The 23,370-nt window shown below is 63.1% G+C and overlaps 2 protein-coding genes across 8 annotated transcripts in view; one reads left to right on the top strand and one right to left on the bottom strand.

The window, feature by feature from the left end:
* The window catches only part of ASPSCR1 (ASPSCR1 tether for SLC2A4, UBX domain containing), a 40,532-nt gene extending 23,293 nt beyond the window's left edge, over positions 1-17,239 (top strand). For 4 of the 5 annotated variants that reach the window (XM_074389071.1, XM_039475759.2, XM_010342288.3 and 1 more), the window contains exons 8-16: positions 8,632-8,771; positions 9,046-9,127; positions 9,863-9,929; positions 10,563-10,625; positions 11,152-11,204; positions 16,328-16,379; positions 16,611-16,680; positions 16,752-16,924; positions 17,149-17,239. In XM_074389071.1, the coding sequence (XP_074245172.1) occupies positions 8,632-8,771; positions 9,046-9,127; positions 9,863-9,929; positions 10,563-10,625; positions 11,152-11,204; positions 16,328-16,379; positions 16,611-16,680; positions 16,752-16,924; positions 17,149-17,162 (714 nt within the window). In that variant the 3' untranslated portion in view covers positions 17,163-17,239. The other variant, XM_074389070.1, reaches the window with a different exon arrangement.
* A 1,284-nt stretch (positions 17,240-18,523) lies between these two features.
* Positions 18,524-22,832, bottom strand: CENPX (centromere protein X). Of its 3 annotated transcripts, none has more exons than XM_003931636.4 (5): positions 22,600-22,832; positions 19,689-19,740; positions 19,475-19,528; positions 19,135-19,223; positions 18,524-18,994 (listed from the first exon to the last, which is right to left on the bottom strand). In XM_003931636.4, exons 1-5 carry the CDS (start codon positions 22,633-22,635, stop codon positions 18,980-18,982), a joined length of 246 nt encoding a protein of 81 aa, XP_003931685.1. In that variant the 5' UTR covers positions 22,636-22,832; the 3' UTR covers positions 18,524-18,979. The 3 variants fall into 3 exon arrangements, with proteins under 3 accessions (XP_003931685.1, XP_010340589.1, XP_010340587.3); XM_010342287.3 differs by having other exon boundaries at positions 19,683-19,740; XM_010342285.3 differs by having other exon boundaries at positions 19,348-19,528; positions 19,683-19,740.
* Between the last annotated feature and the right edge of the window lie 538 nt (positions 22,833-23,370).

A 23,370-nucleotide genomic window follows, 5' to 3' on the forward strand; every position in this document is an offset into this window, starting at 1 on the left:
TTATTTTCTTGATCTTAAGATGGATTACTAATAGTTTCTCTGCAAAGGATGATGTGTGATAAAAACCTCTATCAAGCTGAGAAAGTTACTGTTCCTAATTTCTGACATTTAGAAAAATCTGAGCAGGTGTTGAACTGTTTCCACGTTTCCGGCATCAGTGGAGAAGCTCTTAGTCTTTATTTATTGGCTTGTGCGTCTGCGTTCATAAGTGAGGCTGACCTTTTTCCCTGCTCTGTCTTCATCCCGCTTGGGAATCAGATTTCACCTAGCTCACGAGAGAGCTAGGCAGTGGCTGCTCTTTTCTGGGTTCTGGAAGTTCCCCAAAGGTATGGCCACTGCTCACTGCAGACGCCACCGAGCACTGGGGCGCTGGGCCCTTGGGGAGCGACTGACTGTGAGCAGGAGACGAGGTGCTGACCTGTGAATGCCGTGTGCGGTTGTGGCTTGACCCTGTGCCTCACGCCTCGGGGTGACCACAGGTGCATGGGCTTCCTGGCCCTGTGGCTGACTTTCCCTCTGTCCCCGTCCTGACCCACATGAGAGCCCTGCACCTGGGCTGACTTTCCCTCCGTCCCCGTCCTGGCCCCGCATGGGACCCCTGCGCCTGGGCTGCTTGAGCGTGACTTCTCAGCTTCCTCACCTGTTTCCCAGCCCCTATGTCCCCTGAGGGCCAGGCTGCTGGCTGCCAGCTGGCATCAGCCTCCCAAAGTGCTGGGATTACAGGCGTGAGCCACTGTACTCGGCCTATTTTTATTTTTTGAGACGGAGTCTCACTGTCACCCAGGCTGGAGTACAGTGACATCATCTCGGCTCACTGCTGTCTCCACCTCCCGGGTTCAAGCGATTCTTCTGCCTCAGCCTCCAAAGTAGCTGGGATTACAGGTATTCACCACCATGCCCGGCTAATTTTTGAATTTTTAGTAGGGCTGGACCAGAGCTGCCTGAGCTCCTGCTGATGTAGTTGGCCTGAAAGGCCCCCATGCCCCCATTTCCTGTGGACATGTAGAATATCTTTGTCTGGGCTAGATGTGGTGACTCACACCTGCAATCGCAGCACTTCGGGAGGCCGAGGTGGGCAGATCACCTGAGGTCAGGAGTTTGAGACCAGCCTGGTGAAATCCTGTCTCTACTAAAAATAAAAAAGTTAGCTGGGCATGATGGTGGGTGCCTGTAGTTCCAGCTACTTGGGAGGCTGAGGCAGGAGAATCAGTTGAACCCAGGAGGTGGAGGTGGCAGTGAGCCAAGACTGCACCATTGCACTCCAGCCTGGATGATAGAGTAAAACTCCATCTCAAAAAAAAATAAATAACTAGAAGTGGCCAGGAGTGCTCTGTGCACACAGCCCCAGCCTTGGCTGTGCCCTGGGCATTCATGCTCTGTGTCCCTGACCTCAGGTGAGGTCGGGAGTTCGCTTTGTCCTCCTCTGGCCGCTTCTGAGTGAAGCCCCCCACCCCTCCCTCTTGCCTCCAGCCACACCTGGGAGGGCAGAGGCCGGCTGTCCGCACTCTGCGGGGCGTGAGGGCTCCTATCCAGCCTGGCGTCAAGGTCCAGCCCCTCCGCTTTTTGTGCCCCGGGCCATCCTGGGACTGCCCTCCCTTTTGAGTGGACAAAGGAGTGGGGAGTGAGGGCGTTGGGTCCATTCTGGCACTCTGATGCTGGTGGCACCCCATCCTCCCTCTGGGAACTCTGCACTGTGACATCTGAGCCAGAGTCGGAGGCTGGAGACAGGTCCGTGTGCTCTGGGTGAGCAGGGGTAACGCCTCCTTGGCCTGCCCTTGTGGGGACCCCTAGGTGTGAGGGAAACGGTGGTGGTCACATTCCTCCATTCTAGAGGCATGGGCTTCAGCCCCTTTTTCCCTCTGTGCCCAGGGCAGGGCCTGTTGGTGGAGCGTGGAGCTCGAAGCCCAGAGCAGCGCCCACCCGTTCCTGCCCCTGGGAAGGTGCCGGTGGGCAGGAGGGATTGGGAAGGGGCGTGTGCCTCACCTGCAGGGTGTCCTGAGGGCCTTTGATCTGGGGCTCGGGCTGCTGATGGATGGAGGGCGTCCTGCCCGCCCAGTGCCCAGAGTCACTGCCAGCCGCACATGCACAGGGCCCAAGGCCACATCCCGCTCGCCGCTGGGTCCCTCAGTGCTGGGGGGAGGGGAGTAGGGAACAAAACAGAACCTTTTGGGGGAACTTCAAAGGTACACTTTAGTAAGCAAAGAAAGTTTCCAAGTTTCCCATTAATGTTTTGCCTGTGTGTGGTTTTTGGATTTAAATAAAGAGTCAGAAGAAAGAGACAGGATAAAATACAGGCAGGTCCTCGGCCGAGGCCCGGGGTGGTTCACAGACCCGGGCGGTTCCTGCCTTTGATGTCAGGCATTAATTATTAGAAGGTAGTTTTACTGGCGATCAGAACCGGGCTCTGGGAGAGGCTGGGGCTGCCCGGCGCCCCCTGGCCGTGTCTTTGAAGTTGTTCCGCCGGCCGGGAGGCCGCCCTGCGCCCTGCAGTCCTGTGCCGCGCTGGGACGCCAGTCCCAGCAGACGCCCCCCCGCAACCCGGCCTCCTGGCAGCTGGCACGAGGGCTGCCCCTGATCAAAGACTGGGTCTGCCCTCGAGGGCTGGCAGCTGCCACCCCGCCTGCCCCTCCCGCCTCGGGGGTGAACCCTGCTTCTGGAGCCGGGGCCAGGGTTTCCTCAGCACGCCTGCTCACCCCCTGCCCTCTGTGGCAGAGGGCCAGTGTGGGGCTTGTGGGGTGGGGAGGAGCTGCCCCAGGGTGCTGGGGGCAAGCCGGTAGAGGAGGCTGGGCTTGGAGCCGGCCATGCGCTGGGCGTAGTGAGAACACCCTGCCTGGGACCCCTGAGCGCCTGGCAGGGCAGGGGCTGCTGTCTCTGGGCAGCAGGCATCCTTGGAGGGGCCCGGGCCTCCTGCCTGTGCCGTCCCTGAGGCTGGCCCAGTGGCTGGGGTAGCCTGGGTCTCTGCTGTGCCTCAGGGGTGTCTCTGTGCTCTGAGCAGGGCCCAGGCTGTCCCGAGAGCCATAGCCCGTGGCCTGGATTGGAATGGCCACCAAACGTGGCTGGCAGATGGGTGAGGACTTTGCAGGTGGCGGACTGAATTCCAGCTGTTTAGAAGCCTGATGACTGACAGGCGCGTGTCTCGGTGAGGAACCTGGGGAGGGGGTCCACTGCTGGGGCATCAGTGGGGTGTGGGGCTTTGGGCTGGGTGAGGCGGCCCGTGCAGGGCACGACCACACTGGCCCCTCCCGGCCTGTACTCCCCTCCCTGTTGGACCCAAGATCTCCTGGTTGCTCCAGGAACTCAGGTCAGGGGCCCTGTCACCCTTCCTGGGATCCCCGAGGAGAAGCCTCCAGAAGTCATCCTGTGGATGTACCCCTCACTGGACCGCTTCTCCTGCTTCTCCCGCTTCTCCAGGGGTGTTGGTGCACTCATTCATGGGGACACACGCCCGGCGCACCGGAACGCACCCCGCTCCAGACGGGCTGGTGTTGTCAGCCCAGGCTCCAGCAACCCTCTTCTTATTTTTCTTTCTTTTTTAGCTTTTTGAGACAGGGTCTCGCTCTGTTGTCCAGGCTGCAGTCCAGGGGCGCGGTGACGGCTCACAGCAGCCTTGACCTCCCATCTCGGCCTCCCAAGTAGCTGGCACTGTAGGCGTGAGCCACCACGCCTGGCCTCTGTTTTCATCTTTTAAAATACTTTTCTTCTTAAAATTAAAAAATGGGCTAGGTGTGGTGGCTCACGCCTATAATCTCAGTACTTCGGGAGGCCAAGGAGGGTGGATCATGAGGTCAGGAATGTGAGACCATCTTGGCCAATGTGGTGAAATCTGTTTCTACTAAAAATACAAAAAAAATTAGCTGGGCTTGGTGGTATAGTCCCAGCTGCATGGGAGGTTCCGGCAGGAGGATCGCTCGAACCCAGGAGGCGGAGGTTGCAGTGAGCCAAGATGGCACCACTGCACTCCAGTCTGGGCAACAGAGCAAGACTCCATCTCAAAAAATTAAAAAAAATTTTTTTTCTCATGAGTACCTCATGGTTTATATTTTTCATCTTTTTATTTTTTTATATATTTAGAAATGGAGTCTTGCTCAGTCCCCTAAGTAGCTGGGATTGATTACAGGTGCCTGAGACCAGGCCTGGCTAATTTTTGTGGAGATGGGGTTTTGGCATGTTGGCCAGGCTGGTCTTACTCCTAACCTCCGGTGATCCACCTGCATTGGCCTCCCAGAGTGCTGGGATTACAGGCGTGAGCCACTGTACTCAGCATATTTTTATTTTTCGAGACGGAGTCTCACTCTTGCCCAGGCTGGAGTACAGTGACGTGATCTCGGCTCACTGCCGTCTCCACCTCCTGGGTTCAAGCGATTCTCCTGCCTCCACCTCCCGAATAGCTGGGATTACAGGTGTCCACCACCACGCCTGTCTAATTTTTGTATTTTTAGTAGAGACAGGGTTTTACCACATTTGTCGGGCTGATCTCAAACTCATGACCTCAAGTGATCCTCCTGGCTTGGCTTCCCAAAGTGCTGGGATTATAGGCATAAGCCACTGCACCCAGCCTGTTTTCATTTCTTTAAAATACCTTTTTTTTTTTTTTTTTTTTTTTTTTTTTTTTTTTTTTTTTTTGAGACAGGGTCTCTCTAAGTCACCTCGGCTGGAGTGTGGTGGTGTGATCTCTGCTTACTGCAACCTCTGCCTTCTGGGTTTAAGTGATTCTCATGTCTCAGCCTTCCAAAATAGCTGGGATTACAAGTGTCTGCCACCACGCCCAGTTAGTTTTTGTATTTTTCATAGAGATGGGGTTTCGCCACGTTGGCCAGGCTGCTGTCTCATTCGATCTACCCACCTTGGCTTCCCAAAGTGCTGGGATTACAGGTGTGAGCCACCGTACCCAGCCTAAAATTACCGGTTGGGTACGGTGGCTTACACCTGTAATCCCAGCACTTTGGAGGCCGAGCCAGAAGGATCACTTGAGCCTAGGGGTTGGAGACCAGCCTGGGCAGCATAAGGAGACCCCATCTCTACAAAGAAAACTTAAAATTAGCAGGGTGTGGTGGTGTGTGCCTGTAGCCCCAGCTGCTTGGGAGGAGCCTAAGAGCTCAAGACTGCAGTGAGCTGAGGCAGCGCCGCTGTACTGCAGCCCGGGCCGCAGAGTGAGGCCATCTCCAAACATCCCTGCTTTGGCCTTCCTCGGTGGCCTCTCCCCAGCCACATGGCAGCTTGCTGGTGTGCAGGCCCCGGCCGTGGGCATGGCTGCGGATGTCGGACGCGGCCTGGGCGGGATTTGAGGACCGGGGCCTCTGCTGGGTGCTGGGGGGTGTGTGTGCTGAGGCTGCGCCCCGTGCTTCCATGTGAGATTTGAGCATGGAGTTTGGCATGTCTGGGGCTGTCCCGCCTGCGTCCAGCATGAGCAGCTGTCCACGCCAGTCGCAGGGGTGTCCCCACAGAGCCCCAGCCGCGCCCGAGTCCTGGCCCGGCGCTCGCCCTGGCACAGGGTCTCCTGCTGTGTGGAACCCGGGCCTTTGATGGCGTCCACGCGTCCACGTGCTCTGCTGCCTGCCTCCGAGGCTGGCCGAGGCTCTGAGTAACTCGGGAGGCTTGGCCGTGTCCGGCCCACTGATTGAAGCTCAGAGCCTCCAGGGAAATGCTCCATACTCCCTCTCACCGGAGCCCTGGCGGGGCAGACCAGGCCGAGACGGGAGGGAGGGAGGGAGGCCGGGAGGGAAAAACACAAACCCTCAGAGACGCTGGAAACTCTGAGGTCGGGGCCACCTCCAAACGGGCTCACATTTTCCCTCCGTGTGTCATCACATCCTGGAAAATTACTGTCAAGAACAGGAGCCCTCTGGGCAGTGTTCGGGCCCGAATGCCCCGGGCGCCCGCACCCCGCAGGCCCCCAGCCCCCTCCCCTCCCTTTGGCTGTGTGCCTGTAGAGCTACCCTGGCCTCGGTCCTGCTGTGGGCTTTCTCGGCTTCCTCCAGCCCCCTGCCGGGTTGGGGCCTCTGGACAAATGGTCCACATCCCTGCATCCATGTGGCCTCCTGGAGGTCACGACCTGGGGATCTGCCGGGCCTGGGTTTGCAGGAGATGACGGGTCTTTTGTAGCTGCCCGGCCACCCTCAGAGCCTGAAATGCCAGCACCCCTTCCCCTTCCCGTGCCGGCCAGACCCTCAATGCTCTTTGCCTCAGTTTCCTTAGCAACCATAGTCTTTGCCACCCTGTGGCATGTTTTGAACCTCCAGGGAGCTCAGCACACAGCCCTGTGAGATCCCCCGCACTGGCACTGCCCCCCATGCCAACCCCCCTCCTCGGGCACCTCTGGCTCTGCCTAGCAAGAGGGTCAGGGTCAGGAAGACGGGGGAGTGGGGACTTCAGCAGCTGGGCCCAGATGGTGAGGCAGAAACCAGGCTCCCCCTTCCCGGCCCCTCTGTGGGATGGAAGGACTCTCTTGGGGAAGGCTTGCAGCTGAGCTGATGGGTGTCTGAAGAGACTGCAGGAGGGCTGGATGGGACGGGGAGGGCGTTCCCAGGGCTGTCACGCCATCCCCAGGTGTCCAGAGCATGGGGCACGTTCCCCTTTCAAGTCAGGTGGGAGCCCAGAGCCCGCCCCAGGCTGCCCCCAACTTGAGACGGCTCTCGGCTATTCCGTGAGGGAGGATAGGGCAAGTGTGGATCCACACACACGGTCTCCTGGCATCTCCCGCTGCCATTTGGCTGCCAAGTGACATTTCCCAGCAGCTCTGCTACAGACACCGTCTGTTTTCAGGGGAGATGCAGGTGGCCTGGCCTCTCTGGCAGCCCCTTATCCTGCCTGACCCCCGGCTCCAGCAAGGTGGCCCTGGATCAGGGCTTCTCCACTGGGCAAAGAGTGGGCATTCGAGGTTTCTGCAGAGGCTGCTCCCTGCCCCCCTTGGCCCTGTGCGGGACCCTGGGCACTGACCGACAGAGGCTTCCTGAGCAGGGCCAGGCCCTTGGCATGATGGGTAGGAATCTAGAGTGGGTCCACAGAAATTAAGATTTTGTCAGTTTTGTTTTCCAGATGAAATTCTATAGCCCCAATGGTGGCATGAAGTTGATGGCCCTGTCCCCTCTGGCCCACATCCCGGAGGCACTAGTGTGGGCTGTGGGCCGGGGGTCCTTAGCACTGTACTGCGTGGCGACATGCCAGCAGCCCGCCGGTGGCCCCCAGGCTGTGCCCTGGACGTGGCTGGCTGAGCATGTCGTGTCCTGGAGGCGGGGCCCCGTCTGGTCAGGCTCAGGCGCAGTGTGATGCCGTCAAGGGTGCTCTGCCCGCTCGGGGAGACGCAGTGTGGATTCGGGGTGGGGGGCTCCTCCAGGGAGGCTCTGGGCCAGGCCGCAGAGGGTGCCAACCTGCCACAGGCTGGCCTGGCCGCACATGGACATGGCAGCTCCTGGCCCAGGGTGTACCACGTTCTGCCCTCCTGTCCCCTGGGAGCCCGGCATGCTCCCAGCCTCTGGAATGCAAGCGCTGGGGCTGCGGGGGGCAGCCTGGCGCCTGGCATCTTGTTATAAAAAGCTCTGGCACAGGCTGCTCTCAGCGGCTGCAGGATGGTTGTGGCTTTGGAAGGGCAGCCTCCAGGGGCCTTGGTCAGCCACCTGTGGGCCCCACTGCCGGGCTGTGGTCAGCCTGCACTGGCTACCCTGCCATGATGCTGCCGAGGCCAGTGGGGCTCCCGCCAGACCCCGTGACATGTGACAGAGCCCCGTGCTGGGTGGATGCAGGGCTGTCACCATGGGCAGACAAGGCCTTAGGTGTGTCCAGAACAGCAGTCCTGGAGACACCGGGGACAGGTGTCCCTCTGGCTGTCTCCCAGTGTGGGCATGTTGGGGGTGCCAGGATGCCGTGCAGGGTAGGAGGCAGTGGCCCGTGGCCCCGTGGGAGACTGCAGGAGGGCTGGACGGGATGGCGGAGGGTGTTCAAAGGGCTGCCGTGCCATCCCCAGGAGCCCAGACCCCGCCCCAGGCCACCCCACTGGAGATAGCTGTCCACTCTAGGGCGGACGGGGCCAGTGTGGACGGCTCCGCTGTTCTGTAAGGACGGACGGGGCGCCATGCAGAGGTGACCCACCTGCACCACCACTGGACTGAATGTGCTGAAATTGCTGCCCAGCCTCTGGCTGTGTGGCCCGGCTTTGTCCATTTCATGGCTGTTGATGAGGGGTGACGCTGTCCCTCCCTCATCCCAGGGTGGGCAGAGGGAGGGCCCAGCTTGTTCCCTGAGGGCAGGCATGGATGGAGTCAGCCTGGCCATGGAGCTGTGGCCAGGAGGGCAGCGGGGGCAGCTGGCCTGGGGTTTTTGCCGACGCTCTAATTTGGTGGCTGTCACCACCGCTCCCACCCCCATGGAGACCCTGACGTGGGCTGAGCCAGACTCCAGGGGCCATGCGTCCTTCGGGGATCAGGACGTGGCGTCAGGACTGCTGCACTGGCTTGGGGGGCCCTCCAGCCCTGAACAGGCCCTGAGTGGGCTGGGGGCCCCGGCTGCTGTGCCCGGCCTGGCCCTGTGCGTGGCCAGGGCCGGGGGGAGCGGGCGCAGCTCCCAGGTCTGTGTGACCGCCTCGGCCGAGGGCACCAACGGCCATGACCCGCCGTCAGCCTCTCCTTCTACCTCCAGCCCGTGGACCGGGTGCCAGTGGTGTGCCACCCCGACCTGGAGGAGCGGCTGCAGGCCTGGCCAGCGGAGCTGCCGGATGAGTTCTTCGAGCTGACGGTGGACGATGTGAGAAGACGCTTGGCCCAGCTCAAGAGTGAGCGGTGGGTCCCCCTCGGCACCTCCTGGCTACTACTACCCAGGGTTTGCCCTGTCAGAGGCCCTTGCTGCCCGCTGTCCTCGGGCACCATGTCCCTGACATGCTGCCCTTAAAGGCACCTCAGAGGGTTGGGGCGCAAAGGGGGCGTCCGCTCTTGCTGTCTCGTGTGGGGAGAGCAGCTTCCTCCTGCCCTGGCAGGTGCAGGTGACAAGCCCAGGCCTGTTGCTGGTGCCCCCATGCTGACCGGGAGCCCTGTTCCTTCCCCTCCCTTCTCACAGGAAGCGCCTGGAGGAAGCACCCTTGATGACCAAGGCCTTGAGGGAGGCGCAGATGAAGGAGAAGCTGGAGCGCTACCCAAAGGTCTGCAGACAGGGCTTGGGGGTCCAACTGAGGCACAGTTCTGAGGGGGTCCTGTGGTTCCCACATGGGACCAGGGCCCTTAGTGGTGGCATGTGTGCCCCTGGTAGCCAGTCGATCCTCCCCTGCTTACGATTTAGAATAAAACTTTTTTATTTGTTTATTTTGAGATGGAGTCTCACTCTGTCACCCAGGCTGGAGCACAGTGGCGAGATCTTGGCTCCTGCAACCTCTGCCTCCCAGGTTTAAGTAATTCTGCTGTCTCAGCCTCTCAAGTAGCTGGGACTACAGGTGCCCACACCTGGCTAATTTTTGTACTTTTAGTAGAGATGGGGTTTCACTGCCTTGGTCAGGCTGGTCTCGAACTCCTGATCTCAGGTGATTTCCCCATCTCGGCCTCCCAGAGTGCTGGGATTATAGGCATGAGCCCCTGCGCCTGGCCAAATGAAACTTTAACAGCAGATCTGAACACAGGTCAATGTGGTTCTGGGATTCGGGCCAGTGCACACACATGTGGCATTCCGCTGTCTCTGTGTCCAGCCTGCCGAGGGGGGGTCGAGGCTCAGGCCCGGCCCTGGGGGGACTGCTGCTGCTGCTGCTGCTGCTGCCGCCCCGGCCCTGGGGGGACTGCTGCTGCTGCTGCTGCCGCCCCAGCCCTGGGGCCGCGTGGGGAGGCTGTGCCCTGGTCCCTGGCTTGGTTCCGGCCGTCCCTCTGACCCCTCCGTTTGTCTGGCCTAGGTGGCTCTGCGGGTCTTGTTCCCTGACCGCTACATCCTGCAGGGCTTCTTCCGCCCCAGCGAAACAGGTGGGCAGCACTTCGGGGTGTCCGGGAATGGGGTCGGGGGCCCATGGGGCCCCTGCTGGCTCCTTCTTTCCAGGCCACACACAGGACTGCTGCCGCCTGGCCTGCAGGCTCCAGGGCACCGGGTGGGTTCAGGTTGCTGGGGTCGCCTTGGGGCTGTGGAGTGTTGGGCAGGCCCAGGTGCCCAGCCCCAGCTCAGGGAGCCCACGGTCCTAAGTACTCATGTCAATCACCTACTAGACACGGGTGGGGCTGAGGGGCACCCAGAGGAAGGTACCCACCTCCCCAGGAGGAGGGCAGAGGTACTGTGACATTCAGAGGTTCCCCAGTGAGCCGGGTGGCAGCAGCCCAGGGTCACAGGACTCCCCCAGGGAAGCACTCAGGCTGGGGTGGTGGCTGGGGTGGGGCTGGCGGCACAGGCTGGCAGTGGGAGTGCCCTCCTGCAGCAGGGCAGGGTCCCAGGAGTGTCCCGCACGGGTGTGCGGCCCCGCCAAGCACCTGGGGTGCCGTGGAAGGAACAGGGCTGAATTCCCACCCCAGGGGAAAGGCCCGGGAGGGTGAGAGCAGTGGCCCAGGTGCCGGGGCGGCCCGGGGCTGGCGTCGTGGAAGAGCTCTCTGTTTGTTTCTCCACTGCAGTGGGGGACTTGCGAGACTTCGTGAGGAGCCACCTGGGGCACCCTGAGCTGCCGTTTTACCTGTGTAAGGTTTTTCTCCTGAGCCTGCTCCTGGCATCTGTGGCCTTGCGCCCCGCTGCCTCCTGCCACCCGTGGTGTCTGTGTGGGGACCTGGGAAGGGCGCAGCAGGGTCCTTCTCCCCGAGCCGGGCAGTGGGAGCCAGGTTTCCCACGTTCCGTCCCGGTGCCCCGCTGCCCTCTGGAGCCCTGTAGCACCCCTACCTGGTCCCCACCCCTGGGGCTCAGGCCACTCCTGCCCGAGAGCTGTGGGAAGGATGGGTGGGCGTGGGGTGGCTGGCCTCCCTTGGAGGGTCTGTGGGTGTAAGGAGTTCGGCTGTCCGCCCCGAGGGGAGCTGGGCTGCAGAGCTGTGTGGGTGGTGCCCCCCACAGGTGGGCCTGCGCTGCCCAGCCCCTCCGAACCCCCCGCTGGGGTCTCTGCAGCAGGAGTAGTGGGGGCAAAGGGCATGAGCCTGATGGGGAGGCATGGCCCCATCTTCAGGCCTGCGGGCTGGGACTCCATCCTTTCTAATACCCAGCACCTTCTGTCCTCAGTTATCACTCCTCCAAAAACAATCCTGGACAACTACTCGTGCACCCTCTTTCAGGTACCTGCAGGCCCTCCCTCCTGGGGTGCTGTGGGGTGGGGCCTCCGGGGAGGACGGGATGGGAGCCCCCTGGGGGCCTGCGGGTGCTGTGGGGCAGGGCCTCTGGGGAGGGCAGGGCAGGAGGATGAGGCCCCACGCTCAGGAAGGAGGGCCCTGGCAGCCGCTGCCCAGGGATAATAAGCCTTTGAGAGCCAGAGCGGGGTGCTCGCCTCTGAAGTTGCTTCTGACCGGCTCTCCACCTCCTCTACTTCCTGCCTGGCCCCGGCCTGTCCGAACTGAGGCTGCTTGGAGGTCTCAGCCCCCTGGGCTGCTTGTGCTGGGGCCAAGGCAGGCCCAGCTCCTGCCCAGGGGTCTGGGTGAGGAAGGGCCCGCAGGCCTGGGAGCAGGGCTGGGGAGCCCCAGAGGGACCCAGCCCTCAGCTGGAGGTGGCCACCTGGGGCTTCAGTGACCAGGCCCGTTTTCCCGCCCGTTCCCCTGCCTGGCCTCTCCCGCTGGCCCCACTGGCCCCTGCTAGGAATGCCCTGGTGCCCATTGCTGTCCGCTGCTTCTGCGGGTCCCTGCCGCCTCCCTGAGAGCTCCTGAGGGTGAGGCCAGGGCGAGGGGCCAGGTGCCCAGCCCTGCTGGGCCACCCACCCTCCAGAGCCAGGAGCAATGAACGTCCTGTCCTTGGCCGGGTGGGGGTGAGGGGGGAGCCGCCTGGGGCCCCCTGAAGCCCTCTGGCCTAATGGTTTCCTCTTCAAAGACTCTTCTGATATTTTAATTAGCAGAGGAGGGTTCTTTTTAAGTGGCCGCAGGCCTCGGCAGAGGTCTGGGGTGGAGGTGACAGGCTTGCTCACTGCCTGCGGTTGCAGCCACGGGGCTGAGATGGAGCAGGAAGGCTGGCAGCTGCCAGGGGTGATCAGAAGCAGGCCTGAGCGGGATTCCCTGCAGCAGAGGCGGGCGCAGGGAGGGGTGACAGTCCCCTTTCAGCCCGAGCTGCTGGCTGGACTTTGGGCCTCTTTCCACTGCCTCCGCCCCTTTCTTGCTGGCCAGCCAGTTGATAAACATTGAATTTAGAAGATTCCTTGGGATGGAGGCGAACCAGTGCCCAGGCCTGCAGCCCACCCTCCCATTGGGAGGCCCCGAATGGCCCTGGGGTGCTGCTGCCCTGTTTCCGGAGACACCCTGACCCCCCCCTACCAGCCGCTGCCTCCTGCCATCCGTCAGCTTAGCTCCAGCCTCGGGGCCTCTTGGGGTGGTGTCCCTGGTGACGTCCCTGCCTGCCCGCCATCAGAGAGCTGGCAGGGCTGAGGGAAGGAAGCTGCCTCCTTGGCGGGCAAGCAGGCGGCGGGCGCGGAAGCGCCAGCTTTCATGTCTGGCAGGGCCCTGCTCCGGCTGCCAGCTCCCTGGGGAGTGTCCAGGAGCCGGCCCCTGCTTCCAAGAGAGATGGTGTGCGTGGTGTGGGGCTGACAGCCCGGCAGCCCTCGGTGGCCCTGGCCCAGGAGAGCTGAGAGGAGGCGGCCAGGAGTGAGGACGAGCAGTTGGGAGCAGTGTGGGGTGCTGCTTTGCGGGACAAAGTCCCCCAACCCCTGCCTGAAACTTGCTTCCTAGCCCTGAGCGTCTGGGTGCCCTCAGCCCTGGGGTCCGTGCTCTGCCCTTCACCCTGGAGCACCTTAACAGGCCTCGAAGACACCGGTGCGCTCCAGGGACCCCCTCACAACCGGCTTCGTCTGCTGGCCCTGTGGGAACGGAATTGGAGGCCTGGCGCCTGCACCCGTACACACAGCCTGCTGCTTCCGCAGCGGGGGTCGGGGGGAGGGGGTGCAGGCCCGGGGGCGCCCAGCCCCTGATGTCCCGGGAGGTCCTCCCTCTGCCCGTGGTGTGATTTGAGCATCAGCGCCCCCCGCGTCTGTCTCACCACACTGCTGCCTGCTGCCCTCCTGGGGTCTCAGTTGTCCCCAAGGCCAGGGCAGGGCATCTAGAAGTACCTGGCCAGGTGTCTTCCCATCTCTGCTGTGCTTGTCTAGGCTGGGGAGCAGAGGGTAGAGATTCCTTCCCCGTGGGATCCCAGAGACAGCCAGCAGGCAGGGGACTTGTGGTGGACAGCCGGTGGGGCAGGGAGGCCTGCTTCCACGGGAGCTCCCCCAGGGGTCCTTCCCCAAGGCCTCAGCCCTGCAGCCCCGGCCTGGGCCCTGGTATGTGCTTTGTCCTTGTCCAGAGCAAAACAAAGAGACGAGGGGTGGGGGCCCACAGACAGGAGCCTGCCCTGGGGACTGAGCCCTGCCCAGAGCCCTGCCTGTGCACGTCCACCTGGCCTGGATCAGGTGAGATTCAGCTCCAGTGCCGGTGCCGGCCATGATGGGCTGAGTGCACCTGGCGGCGAGTTCCCTGGTCAGGGCCTCCTTCCAGGTGTGGCCGTCCCCCTCCCGTGGGGGCTGGCTGTGGCCATGCTGTGTCGAGCGGGGGAGGCAGCCCTGGGTTGCAGGAAGCCCGGGGCCAGCCCTCCTTTCTGGTCCTGGGGATAGAGCAGCTGGACCTTTCTCTTGGAGGTGGGAGTGGGGAGGGGAGCCCCAGGGGGCCTGTGGGGGTGAGAGGGGGTTCTCAGGCTTCCTTCCCCGCCCCAGCTGCGGTCCCCATTCCACTGTCCTCACCCCACTGGGACCCTTCTGGGGGCTGGATGTACCGGGGAACCCTGAGTCCACTGGGGTGGCTGTGACAAAGGCCCATATCCCGGAGGCCTGGGGTCCAAGCTCCCGGGATGGCTGGGCTGGCCCCTCTCAGGCTTCCGTCGTGGCTGGCAGAAGTTACCTCTGTGTCCTCGCACGGTCACTTCTGTGTGCGTTCTGTGTCCTCATGAGAATTCACACTGGAACAAACCTGCCTTTGATGTCATCTTACCTTACGTAACTCTTCAAAGACCCTGCTGGGCTTCGTTCACTGGCTTTGGGGGGCAAACCTGGCTCCTAACACTCTCCATCTGTTGGAGCTCTTGGGCTGCCTCGGGGGACCAGGACACGGACCCCTTGCTGCCTGGTTCCCTACTCCCCAAGCTACCTGCCTGGCAGGGTGTGCCTGGCACTTCAGCCTGAGTGCCTGCTGGGCGCCTACCCCTAGCCAGTCCTGTCCTTCCTCTCCTCCCAGGACAGCTCCCTACCGCTGGGGACTGTGCAGCGGACAGGCTCCCTTCTTTCCCCTGACCAGGCCCGCCTGGGCCTCCGAAATGTTCCTCATTACCTCATGGTCTTGCAGAAGCAGGATGGCTCTGCTCCCACCCCCGCCCCCCGTGGGTGGATGCCCTGTCTCTCCCTGCCTGGGAACCGTGGTGCTGCCCCATGCCTGGGCATCTTGGGCCATAAGCCTTCTCTCCTGGCTGCTTTTCCCCGGATGGCGGTGCCGTTCTTCCCCGTGGGGACGGCTGGGGCGCCACCTGTGCATCCTGCTCCTGCAGAGTCACTGCCCACGGGAGTTGGCCTGGACCTCGTTTCGGAAGCTTTTCCTGGCAACACTGAGTGTGGCAAGGGGCTGGCAGCAGAGGGGGCTGGCTCCAGGGTGGCTGGGCTGGCCTCTCTCAGGCTTCTGCTGTGGCTGGCAGACTGCGTCCTCACAGGGTCACTTGTGTGTGTGGTCTGTGTCCTCATTTCTTGAGGAATCAAACTGGACTAGACCAGCCTTTGATGTCATCTCATATCACTTATCTTTTCAAAGATAAGTGAGATATCTTCAAAGATAAGTGCACTGTCCCAGGCCCTCAGGTTGTGTCAGGGCAGGGTGGGCGTTCCTCTTTCCTGTCAGCCCAGGGAGCCAGGACAGTGCTGGTGGGGACAGGCCCCTCAGCCTGCACCTCCCTCAAAGGCCCTTTTTGGGCCCTGCTCTGGGTGGCGGCGGGGGTGGGGGTGTCCACTGTGACTCACATTCCAGGTCTAGACCCAGCTTCGTGACTGGGGTGGCTCCATCCACCCTGGTCCCTTGCTGAAGTGGCCCCTGGAAACCAGGGCAGAGAGCACGCACCGTTTCTGACAGTGGGAGATGGAGGTGACCTGCGACTTTGGGAGACTCCTCTACTGGGGTCCATCCAGAGGCCGAACCTCTCCAAGCACCGCAGCCTCCATGCCACCCGGTCCGCTGAGCCTCTGCGCCACTGGCTGCCAGGCCTACTTCCCTCTCCTCGAGTTCCTGGGCCTGTGTGTCCCGCGGTGCAGTGCTGGGAGGGTCATGGCCTGCGGGGGCAGTGATGAAAACCAGGTGCCTCTGCATCGGTGGCTTCTGAGGGATTCCTCTTGCCCGGCGGCAGGTGGGACACAGATGGGGCTGGCCAGGCCTCCGGTGCCCACAGCAGCCTCCAGGCAGGGTCCCCTGGACTGCTGGGAGCGGCTGCAGCCTGGGCGTGAATCCCGGAGGCCCCATGGCGCGCTCTGTCTGTGAGGCTGAGGCCACGGCGGCTCCTGGCGCTGTCCTCCTGGTGCCCCCTTCCTGGCTCCCCAGCTTCCGGCGCCTCTCCAGGACTACTGGGGCAGCCCCTGCGCACCCCACAGGCCCTGCTGTCCTCACAAGGCTTTGATCCCAGGCGGCACAATTGGGTTTTCAAAGCATTCACGGCCCTTGTTTGTGTCCCCGGCTGGAGGCTGAGGTTTCAGCGTTCCTGGGCCTGGCCTTTGAAGCTTCCTCTTATTAATCTTTTAACATCCCTCAGCCCCACCCCAGCCTGTGGCCCCAAGCAGCCTGGAGCCAGGAGGGGGATGCTTTCAGCCTGGCAGCTGCAGCCCTCCACAGTGGTTCCTGCCCTGCGCCACCTTCCTCGGGTGCAGAGTCCAGACCAGGGAGGGCTGTGATACTGCACAACTTGGGGACCCTCGGGGCCCCAGCCTGCAGCTGGTTTGGGACTTGGGGTGGTCCCATGGAGGGCGCTGCTGGTCTCAGGATGCCCTGGCCTTGCTTACAGTGGTAGGGTTGGTGCCAGAGTCGGGACAGGAAGCTGGGCAATGAGGGGCCCATGGGGGCCGGGCAGGTGGAGCCTGCCTGAGGGTGGAGCTGTGACCATCAGCAGGGCCTGGGCCTGGGCCTGGGGGTGTGGCTGCCTCCACAGCAGGAGGGGTGCTCTGCCCACGGTGCCCGCACAGCTCCTGAGCCTCCCGCCCTCCCTGCAGGCGAACCTCTTCCCGGCTGCTGTGGTGCACTTTGGAGCCACGGAACCAGCAGGTGAGTGTCAGTGGCTGAGGCTTTGGAGCCTGACCAGCCCATCTGGGACCTGAAAGCCAGCTGCCCCAGAAGGCGTTCAGTCTGGGGCTCCCAATACCCACCTCCCCGAGGGAGGGCTGGGACAGCCACCTGCTGGCCACCCTGCTCCAAGAGCCAAGTGCTGGTGGCTGGATGCTGGGCGGATAGGGTGGGCCTCTCCGAGGCTGAGGGTGGGCTGGGGCCTCCCTGCAGGTGTCTACCTGGAGCCTGGCCTGCTGGAGCACACCATCTCCCCATCTGCAGCTGACGTGCTGGTGGCCAGGTAAGTGCCGGTGGGTTTGGGGGCTCCTCCCTCGGCAGCACCCACCACACTGTGTCTTTACCTCCCCCCAGGTACATGTCTAGAGCTGCCGGGTCCCCTTCCCCATTGCCAGCCCCTAACCCTGCTCCTGAGTCTAAGCCACCTGCTGAGGAGGGGGCAGTGGGCCCCGGTGAGCCCATCTCAGGGATGGTCCCGCCTGTCAAGAGGAGCCTGGGCAAGGTGCCCAAGTGGCTGAAGCTGCCAGGTATTGTGGCCCGGTGGAGGGCGGGGGGCTGGGTGCTTCGACCAGGTGGAGGAGGGTGCTGCGGCCGAGTCGGGGATGGGGGGCCGCGTGCTGAATTTGGGGGCAGGGGGGCTGGCTGCTGCAGCGGGGGATGGGGCAGCGAGTGCTTTGGCCAGGCCAGTGAGCGGGTGGCTGGGCAGTGAGAGCCCAGGGCCTGTGGTCACCCTGGTGTGTTTGCACTACAGCCAACAAGAGCTGAGAGCTGCCAGCCTGAGGTGCCCAGCAGCCACAGGACCACCTCCCCTGCCAGCAGGAATAAAGACTGTGCGTCCTTCAGTGCTTCCTGTGGTACTTTCTCCAGCAAGGGCCCCTGTCCTCCACCCTGACTTGGCCGGACTGGAGTGTCTAGGCCCAAGGATCCTGGTGGACCGTGGTGTGGGCCCCGGCGGCCACTCGCTGGGCCGAGGCGTGCATCCTGAACCCGCATGGGGCTCCTAACGGTATTTACCCCTCCTCCCAGGGGAACAGAAGTGCTGGGAGAAGGGATTTTTGGGCAGATTGCCTACAACTGAGGGGCCAAGCCCAGGCCCGGAGCTGGGGGAGTTAGTGGGCCACGCGCAGCTTCAGGGCAGGGCAGGGCCTGGCGTTGGGCCTCCCGCTGTCCCGTGGCCGCAGTGCTGGGTTCTGGCCCTGCCTGCCCAGTAGCAGCCTCCGAAGCCTGATGACTTCCACAGGCTCCCCAGGGCTTTCAAACTGAGACCTCCTTCGGTGGGCAGGGTGGGGAAGGGGTGGGTCCCAGCGGCAGCTCTGCCTGGCCAGGGCCAGTGGGGCTAAATCAAGGATGGAGAGGCTCCCCCAAAGTTGTCTTGGGGCACCACGGCAGGAGAGGCTGGGCCGCCTCCAGTGATCCTCAAGAGGCATCTCTTGTCCTCACCCTGGAACCCGGCTCCCTGCGCTCTAACCCTCCGTGCATGGGGCCCCAGGGTGGCTCTCAGCTGAGAGCCCCTTGGGTGTTCACGGTCCTGGGCTATAACTAGGGAACTGAAGTGAGGTGGGCTAAGGCACCTGGTGGGGCACTGGAGGGAAGTGGCCCAAGGCCCTGCTGCTTCCCAGTCGTTGGCACAGGTGGAGCTCATGCCACACTTCTGAAAATCAGGCAGCAGCCAGACCTGGATGGGGCATCCAGGCAGGTCCCACAGCCCCATGTCTCCAAAGGGGGGCAGGAGGTATGGCCTGAGGGGGTGACCCATACCCCACGGCACTGCTTGGGGCTGGTGTTGGAGAGAAGGGGAGGCCCTTTCTCCATTTCAGCAGGGCCTTGGGCCAGGGTCCCTCTCACCCTGTGCATCCCGGTCCTGCCTGCAGCCACAAGAATATTCATGGAAGCCACTGCTCGCTGGGGGCAGGCCCCGTGGCTGCCCCAGCCCTGGGGGCTGGAGTAACGTTTTCCAGGTGGGCGGCCACATGTACAAGGTCTGGGCCCCACAGCCCCTGGCACACATGCCGTCGGCCTGTCCTGGTGCTTCGCTTTCGTCTTACCAGGGGTGGAAGGGCGCACACAGGGAGCGTGGCTTTGAAGCAGGCTGACTTCAGTGATTAATGGCAACAAGACAGCCAGGCTGGGAGAGACAGTTTTGATTTATTGATGTTGCTTTGTGAGAACAAATTTATAGCCTCGGGAACCATTTTCTGAGGGGAATACCGGATGGCTGGGAAGGTCACACAGGCTTTGATGTCGGTGGCAGGAATGTGGCCAGGAGGCGGCGCTGCCAGCTGCTGTTTGTAAAACGGTCTACCTGCTGGCTGGTGGCCGGGCCTTTCCCAGCACTTGCCTGTAGGACCCCAGGGGACAGGCAGGGACTCCCCCATGGGCCTGTCCCCAGTGGGCACTCCAAGGGTGGCAGTGTGCTGCAGTCCTGCCCCTTCTGCAAAGGCTGCGGAATCTCGGGATCTTGTTTGAATCAGCTCCAAATCCCTCAGGTCCTTCCCCGTCTGCAACCAGAAGCCACTAAAAACAAGCCCCGATTCTGTGGACTAGGGTCTTCCCCGGGGTGGCGTCAGCCACGGCTGAGATCCCTAGAAGTCCAGGAGCTGTGGGGGAGAGAAGCACTCAGGGGCAGCCTGCCAGCCAGGCACCCTCAGCTGTGCCCGACCCACGTTTGTCCGGGAGCTGTGGGGGAGCTAAGTACTTCGAGGAACCCCCACCTGCGCCCCGACCTGCATTCACGTACCAGCTGTGGGAGCACCTTCTCCAGCTGGTCCACATCCACGAGAACGGCATCTTCTGCCTGGGCCTGCCGCACCCCACGGACTGCTGCTTCTACAGTGAGAAACTCAAGTGGGGGATGCTGGGAGATCTGAAACTCGGGCCCACCGAGGGCCTCAGCCGGGGCCAGTGCCCCCACCCACATCCACGGGCAGCCCCTAGAACCAGGTTGTAGCACCTGACCAACAGGCTCAGGAGACCAGGTTCAGGCCCTTGTGGGAAACGGGAAAACGTGTCTTGGTTTTCCGGCTGGAGAAACAAAGGGAATCCTGGACGCTGCCTGGGAGGCGGGGCCCTGGGCTCACCCACAACGAAGATCTTCAGCAGCTCTGCCATGAGCTGCAGTGCATCCCCGCTAACTGCAAGACAGGGGGAGGAGCTTCCGTGGGACCCTCGCCCCCTGCCCTGGCTGGGTGCTCCAGACGTACCCCATCCTTCCCAAGGCCTTGGCCCTGCAGAGTTGTGGGAAAGGTACAGGACAGGTATGGGAAGCCCCCGCCACCCGCACCCCACCTGCACCTTTGGTCTTGTCATCCTTAAAGTGCACGTGCAGCAGCCTGCTCACCAGCTCCTGGAGGGAAGACGGGTGTCAGTGCCAGGCCCTGCCCTCCCCCACACCCCCAGGGTGGTGATCATTCTGGGTGACAGTGGCTGTGATTTCCAGCTGGAGGTGCCCTCTGTGCTTGGGCCTCTCCCAGGGCAGGGGACAAGGGCCTGCCCAGTGATTAGGGTGGCAGAAGCTGGAAGAGCAAGGTCTGTCAGAGCTGCCCTGCAGTGAGTGGTCGTAGACGTGGGAGCAGGCCCGGCCTGCTGGGGCTCCAGGGGGAGAGAGGAGAGGCCTTGTGGAGTCTGGCGTAATCTTGCACTCCCGTCCCCAGCCAAGGGCCATGGATCTGCTTTTCTTTTGAGGAGGTAGAAAGGCAGAGCCGGCCTGGGGCTGGAGGCTGGAGGCTGGAGGCGGCTGCTCCCTGGGTGGGCTGGCCTGAGGGAGGGAGTGCCACGGGTAAGGCCTTGCTTGGCCAACGCTGTTCAGTGTGCTGGGTCAGCTCCGGATAAGCACCGGTCTTCCCTGGTGCTTATCCTGCAGGAGGTGCCGGTGTCTGGGAGCAGAGCTGGGCTGCACCAGCGAGGCCTGCAGGTTAGAGTGGAGGGAGGGGTGGGCTAGACGCTGAGGGCCTGAGGCCCGATCAGCTCTCTGGCAGGAAACTGGGAGTCCTTTCTGGGATTTTTGCGGAAAGTAGCACTGAGGTTTGAAAGGACCCCCCTGGCCACCATTACCAGGGAATGGGGGGCAGGGAGGAGGCTGCAGAGGTGGGGCCTTTCCACCTTCCTGAAGCATGCAGGACGAGTACAGGGGAGGAGTCCATGCCAAGACCCCAAAAGGACAGCACTGTTCTGTGGAGCTGGGGGGCCGTGGGCACGTGTACTCAGGAGCTGGGTTTGGGATGTATTGTCATGAACACAAGAGCTGTCCACAGGCAGTGGCAGGCGGCAGCTGCAGCAGTGCCTGAGACTTGGAGGGCAGCCCTGGGTGGCTGGTGGAGCCACGAGACTCAGCGAGGTGGCCCAGGGCAGGTACCAACCCACAGGGGCTGGGAAAGGAGCCGGCACGGAATGCCCTGGGCTGGGGGTTAGGGGCAGTGGGCATCCAGGAGCCCAGAAACAGGCACTACAAGGGAAGGTGGGTGAAGGACCGGCCAGGCTGCCAGCAGCGGGAGGCAGGGCGCTCACAGCACCTCACTCAGAGCAGTCCAACAGGTGACAAGCAGAGCCGCAGATGGGTGAAACCCTGGGGCATGGGAGGTGAATGTGCCACAGCAGCGGGCAGCAGGGCCCAGCGTCCCGGTTCGTCCTGAGCCCTCACTGTCCCCCAGCCCGGGGCCGGGTCACCACCCACGTAAGCTCAGTGCCACCTGCTGGTCCTTCTGGCTGCCTACCGCCAGCTCTACCTGTAAGGTACCACCAGAAAAGGCAGAGAAGGCACTACTTCCCCACCTGCTCTGAGACCCCCAACACCACTGCCCCAGAAGGCCTGGGAAGGAAGACCATGCCAGTGAGTGGCAGCTGCTGGGGCTGCCTGGATAATCCAAGGGGTCGATCCATACACGGGCAGTGGCTTCGGGAGACAGGACCAGCATTGGGGGTGGGGCTGGCGGCCTGGGACACGCCCAGCCTTGCCCCCCAGACCTGTGGGTGCCACGCCAGGGCTGCAGCGCCCCTGCTCCCCATCGTCCTCAGGCTCTTCGTCTGTAATGACCACAACTCCAGCTCTGGCCAGAGGCCTTGGGGCCCTAGTTGTCAGGTGGGCTTGACGGAGAGAACACATGACCTCCCCCGGGGTATGCCCAGTGCCCTCTCTCCAGCTGTGGCCTTTTGGCTACTCTAACCTGGTGGGGGATTCTCACAACCAAGCGGTGAGGTGGCCCAAGCCTCCGTGACTTTCTCTTTCTGAATTGTCTGGCAAGAATCTTCAGCAACTCCACCCCCAGAGTCCCTCCGCTACCCGCAACCCTGCACCAAGCCCCTGGTACCCTTGGGTGATAGAGAGGCTGATACAGAAACGAAGAATTCCCCCTGCCTCTACAGGGTGGAAGTCGTCCCCTGAGGATGGGTCCACAAGGGCCTGAGACCCTCCCCTTTCCAGGCCACAGATCCACGAGGCCCTGATGACATCGAGGAAGCTCAGTGCCCCAACCTTCAGGAACAGTAACGAAGGACTCAGAAACCCCTCTGCCTGCGCAGTGGGTCCTCTGCACACGACACCCCCAGAGAGCCCCGCTCACCAGGGGCAGGGAAGAGCGGGGCACGCCCTCCAGCCTTGGCGGATCCTGGCTCAGGAAGGCCTGGGTCTGACCCTAGCCCTGGTGAATCACTTAACGCACCCGAGCCTCGGTTTCCCCACTGGCGGGCGGGGTTAACAGGTGTCCAGTGTGTGTAGCGTGGAGCACCGAGGACACCACGCGTTGCTGGGACTTAGCCCAGTGCTGGCGCCCACCGGGGAGCGGGCAAAAGGGGAACTACTCGGCAGCCGAGTCCTGCCGACTGGGGCTGGACGGTGTCACTGCTGCCGCCCTGGGGTCTGACCTGCTGTCCACAGGAGAAACCAGGCTCGGGGCGCGGGGCGGCGGCCCAGCTCCGCCTTTTTGCCGGCTTGGACTCCGCCGGGATGGCGCCTACACATGCCTACCTCTGCGGACCTCCTCCACCTTCCCGCAGCCCCGGCTGCCCCACGCGCCCTTCTACCTGCCGCGGGACCCCCGCCCAGGAGAGCGCGGGGCGCGCTGCGGGACGGTGTTGGAGTCTGAGAACCCGCCCAACCCCAAAGGTACAGGTGGGCGGCGCGGGGGCTGGCTTCGGGCCCTCACAGTGTCACACGTGGGGTCGGGACGCAGCGTCCACGCGGGCCGAGGCCCTGCCCGCCGGCCCTCACCTTCCGGAAACCAGCTCCGGCTCCCGCTCCCTCCATGGCCGCCGCCTCGGCGCGCGCCCTCCGGAGCCCCGCCCCGCGCCCCCAGCCAATGAGACCCGAGCGCGCCCCCGGAGTGTCTTCTCCCGGAGCCCCGCCCCTACCTTCAGCCAATGAGCCCGAAGCGCGCCCTCCCGCAGCCCCACCCTCACGCCCCTCAGCCAATGAACCAGGAGCGCGCCCTACCGGGGCACCACCCTCACGTCCCTCAGCCAATGATCCTGGAGCATGCCCTCCCGGAGCCCCACCCTCATGACCCTAGCCAATGAAACTGGAGCGCGCTGCTCCCCTTCAGCTTGCTATCCCAAGAGCGCGCCAGTTCCTTTGTTCTAATTGGCCCCCAACTAGCGCCGCCAGCGCAGAGCCTGCTGGGAGTTGTAGTTCCCGCGGCCGCTCCTGGCGCGCCTGGTTCTTCCTGGATACTGAGGTCCCGAAGCGGCTGTCGCGAGGACTGGGGCCGAAGCGGCGGGCGCGGCAGGGCCTGGAGGGGCGCGCGACGAGCCTGCCTGCTTCCTGCACGGGGGGCCCCACGCGCCCCGGGGCCCCGGCCCGACGCGGACCTTGACTGCCGGCCAGCTCCGCGCTCCCGGGACCTCCCGCCCGCAGAGCCCGCTCTGATTGCTCTTCGTCCGGGTCGGCGGAGGCGCGGTCTCCTGTACCCGGCGCCGGGGCTGCTCGGCACCGGGCGGCTCCCTGTCGGCAGCTGCGGGAGCATGCGGAGGAGTTCCTGCCGAC

Source organism: Saimiri boliviensis, chromosome 17, assembly GCF_048565385.1.
Source record: "Saimiri boliviensis isolate mSaiBol1 chromosome 17, mSaiBol1.pri, whole genome shotgun sequence".
Classification (NCBI taxonomy): Eukaryota; Metazoa; Chordata; class Mammalia; order Primates; family Cebidae; genus Saimiri; species Saimiri boliviensis.

Coding starts and splice junctions, on each gene's coding strand:
- CENPX (XM_010342285.3), bottom strand. CDS start 22,635: ATGGAGGGAGCGGGAGCCGGAGCTGGTTTCCGGAAG. Junction 19,529..19,682: donor TGACAAGACCAAAGGTGCAG/GTGGGGTGCGGG, acceptor CCTGTCTTGCAG/TTAGCGGGGATGCACTGCAG. Junction 18,995..19,134: donor AGAAGGTGCTCCCACAGCTG/GTACGTGAATGC, acceptor TCTCCCCCACAG/CTCCTGGACTTCTAGGGATC.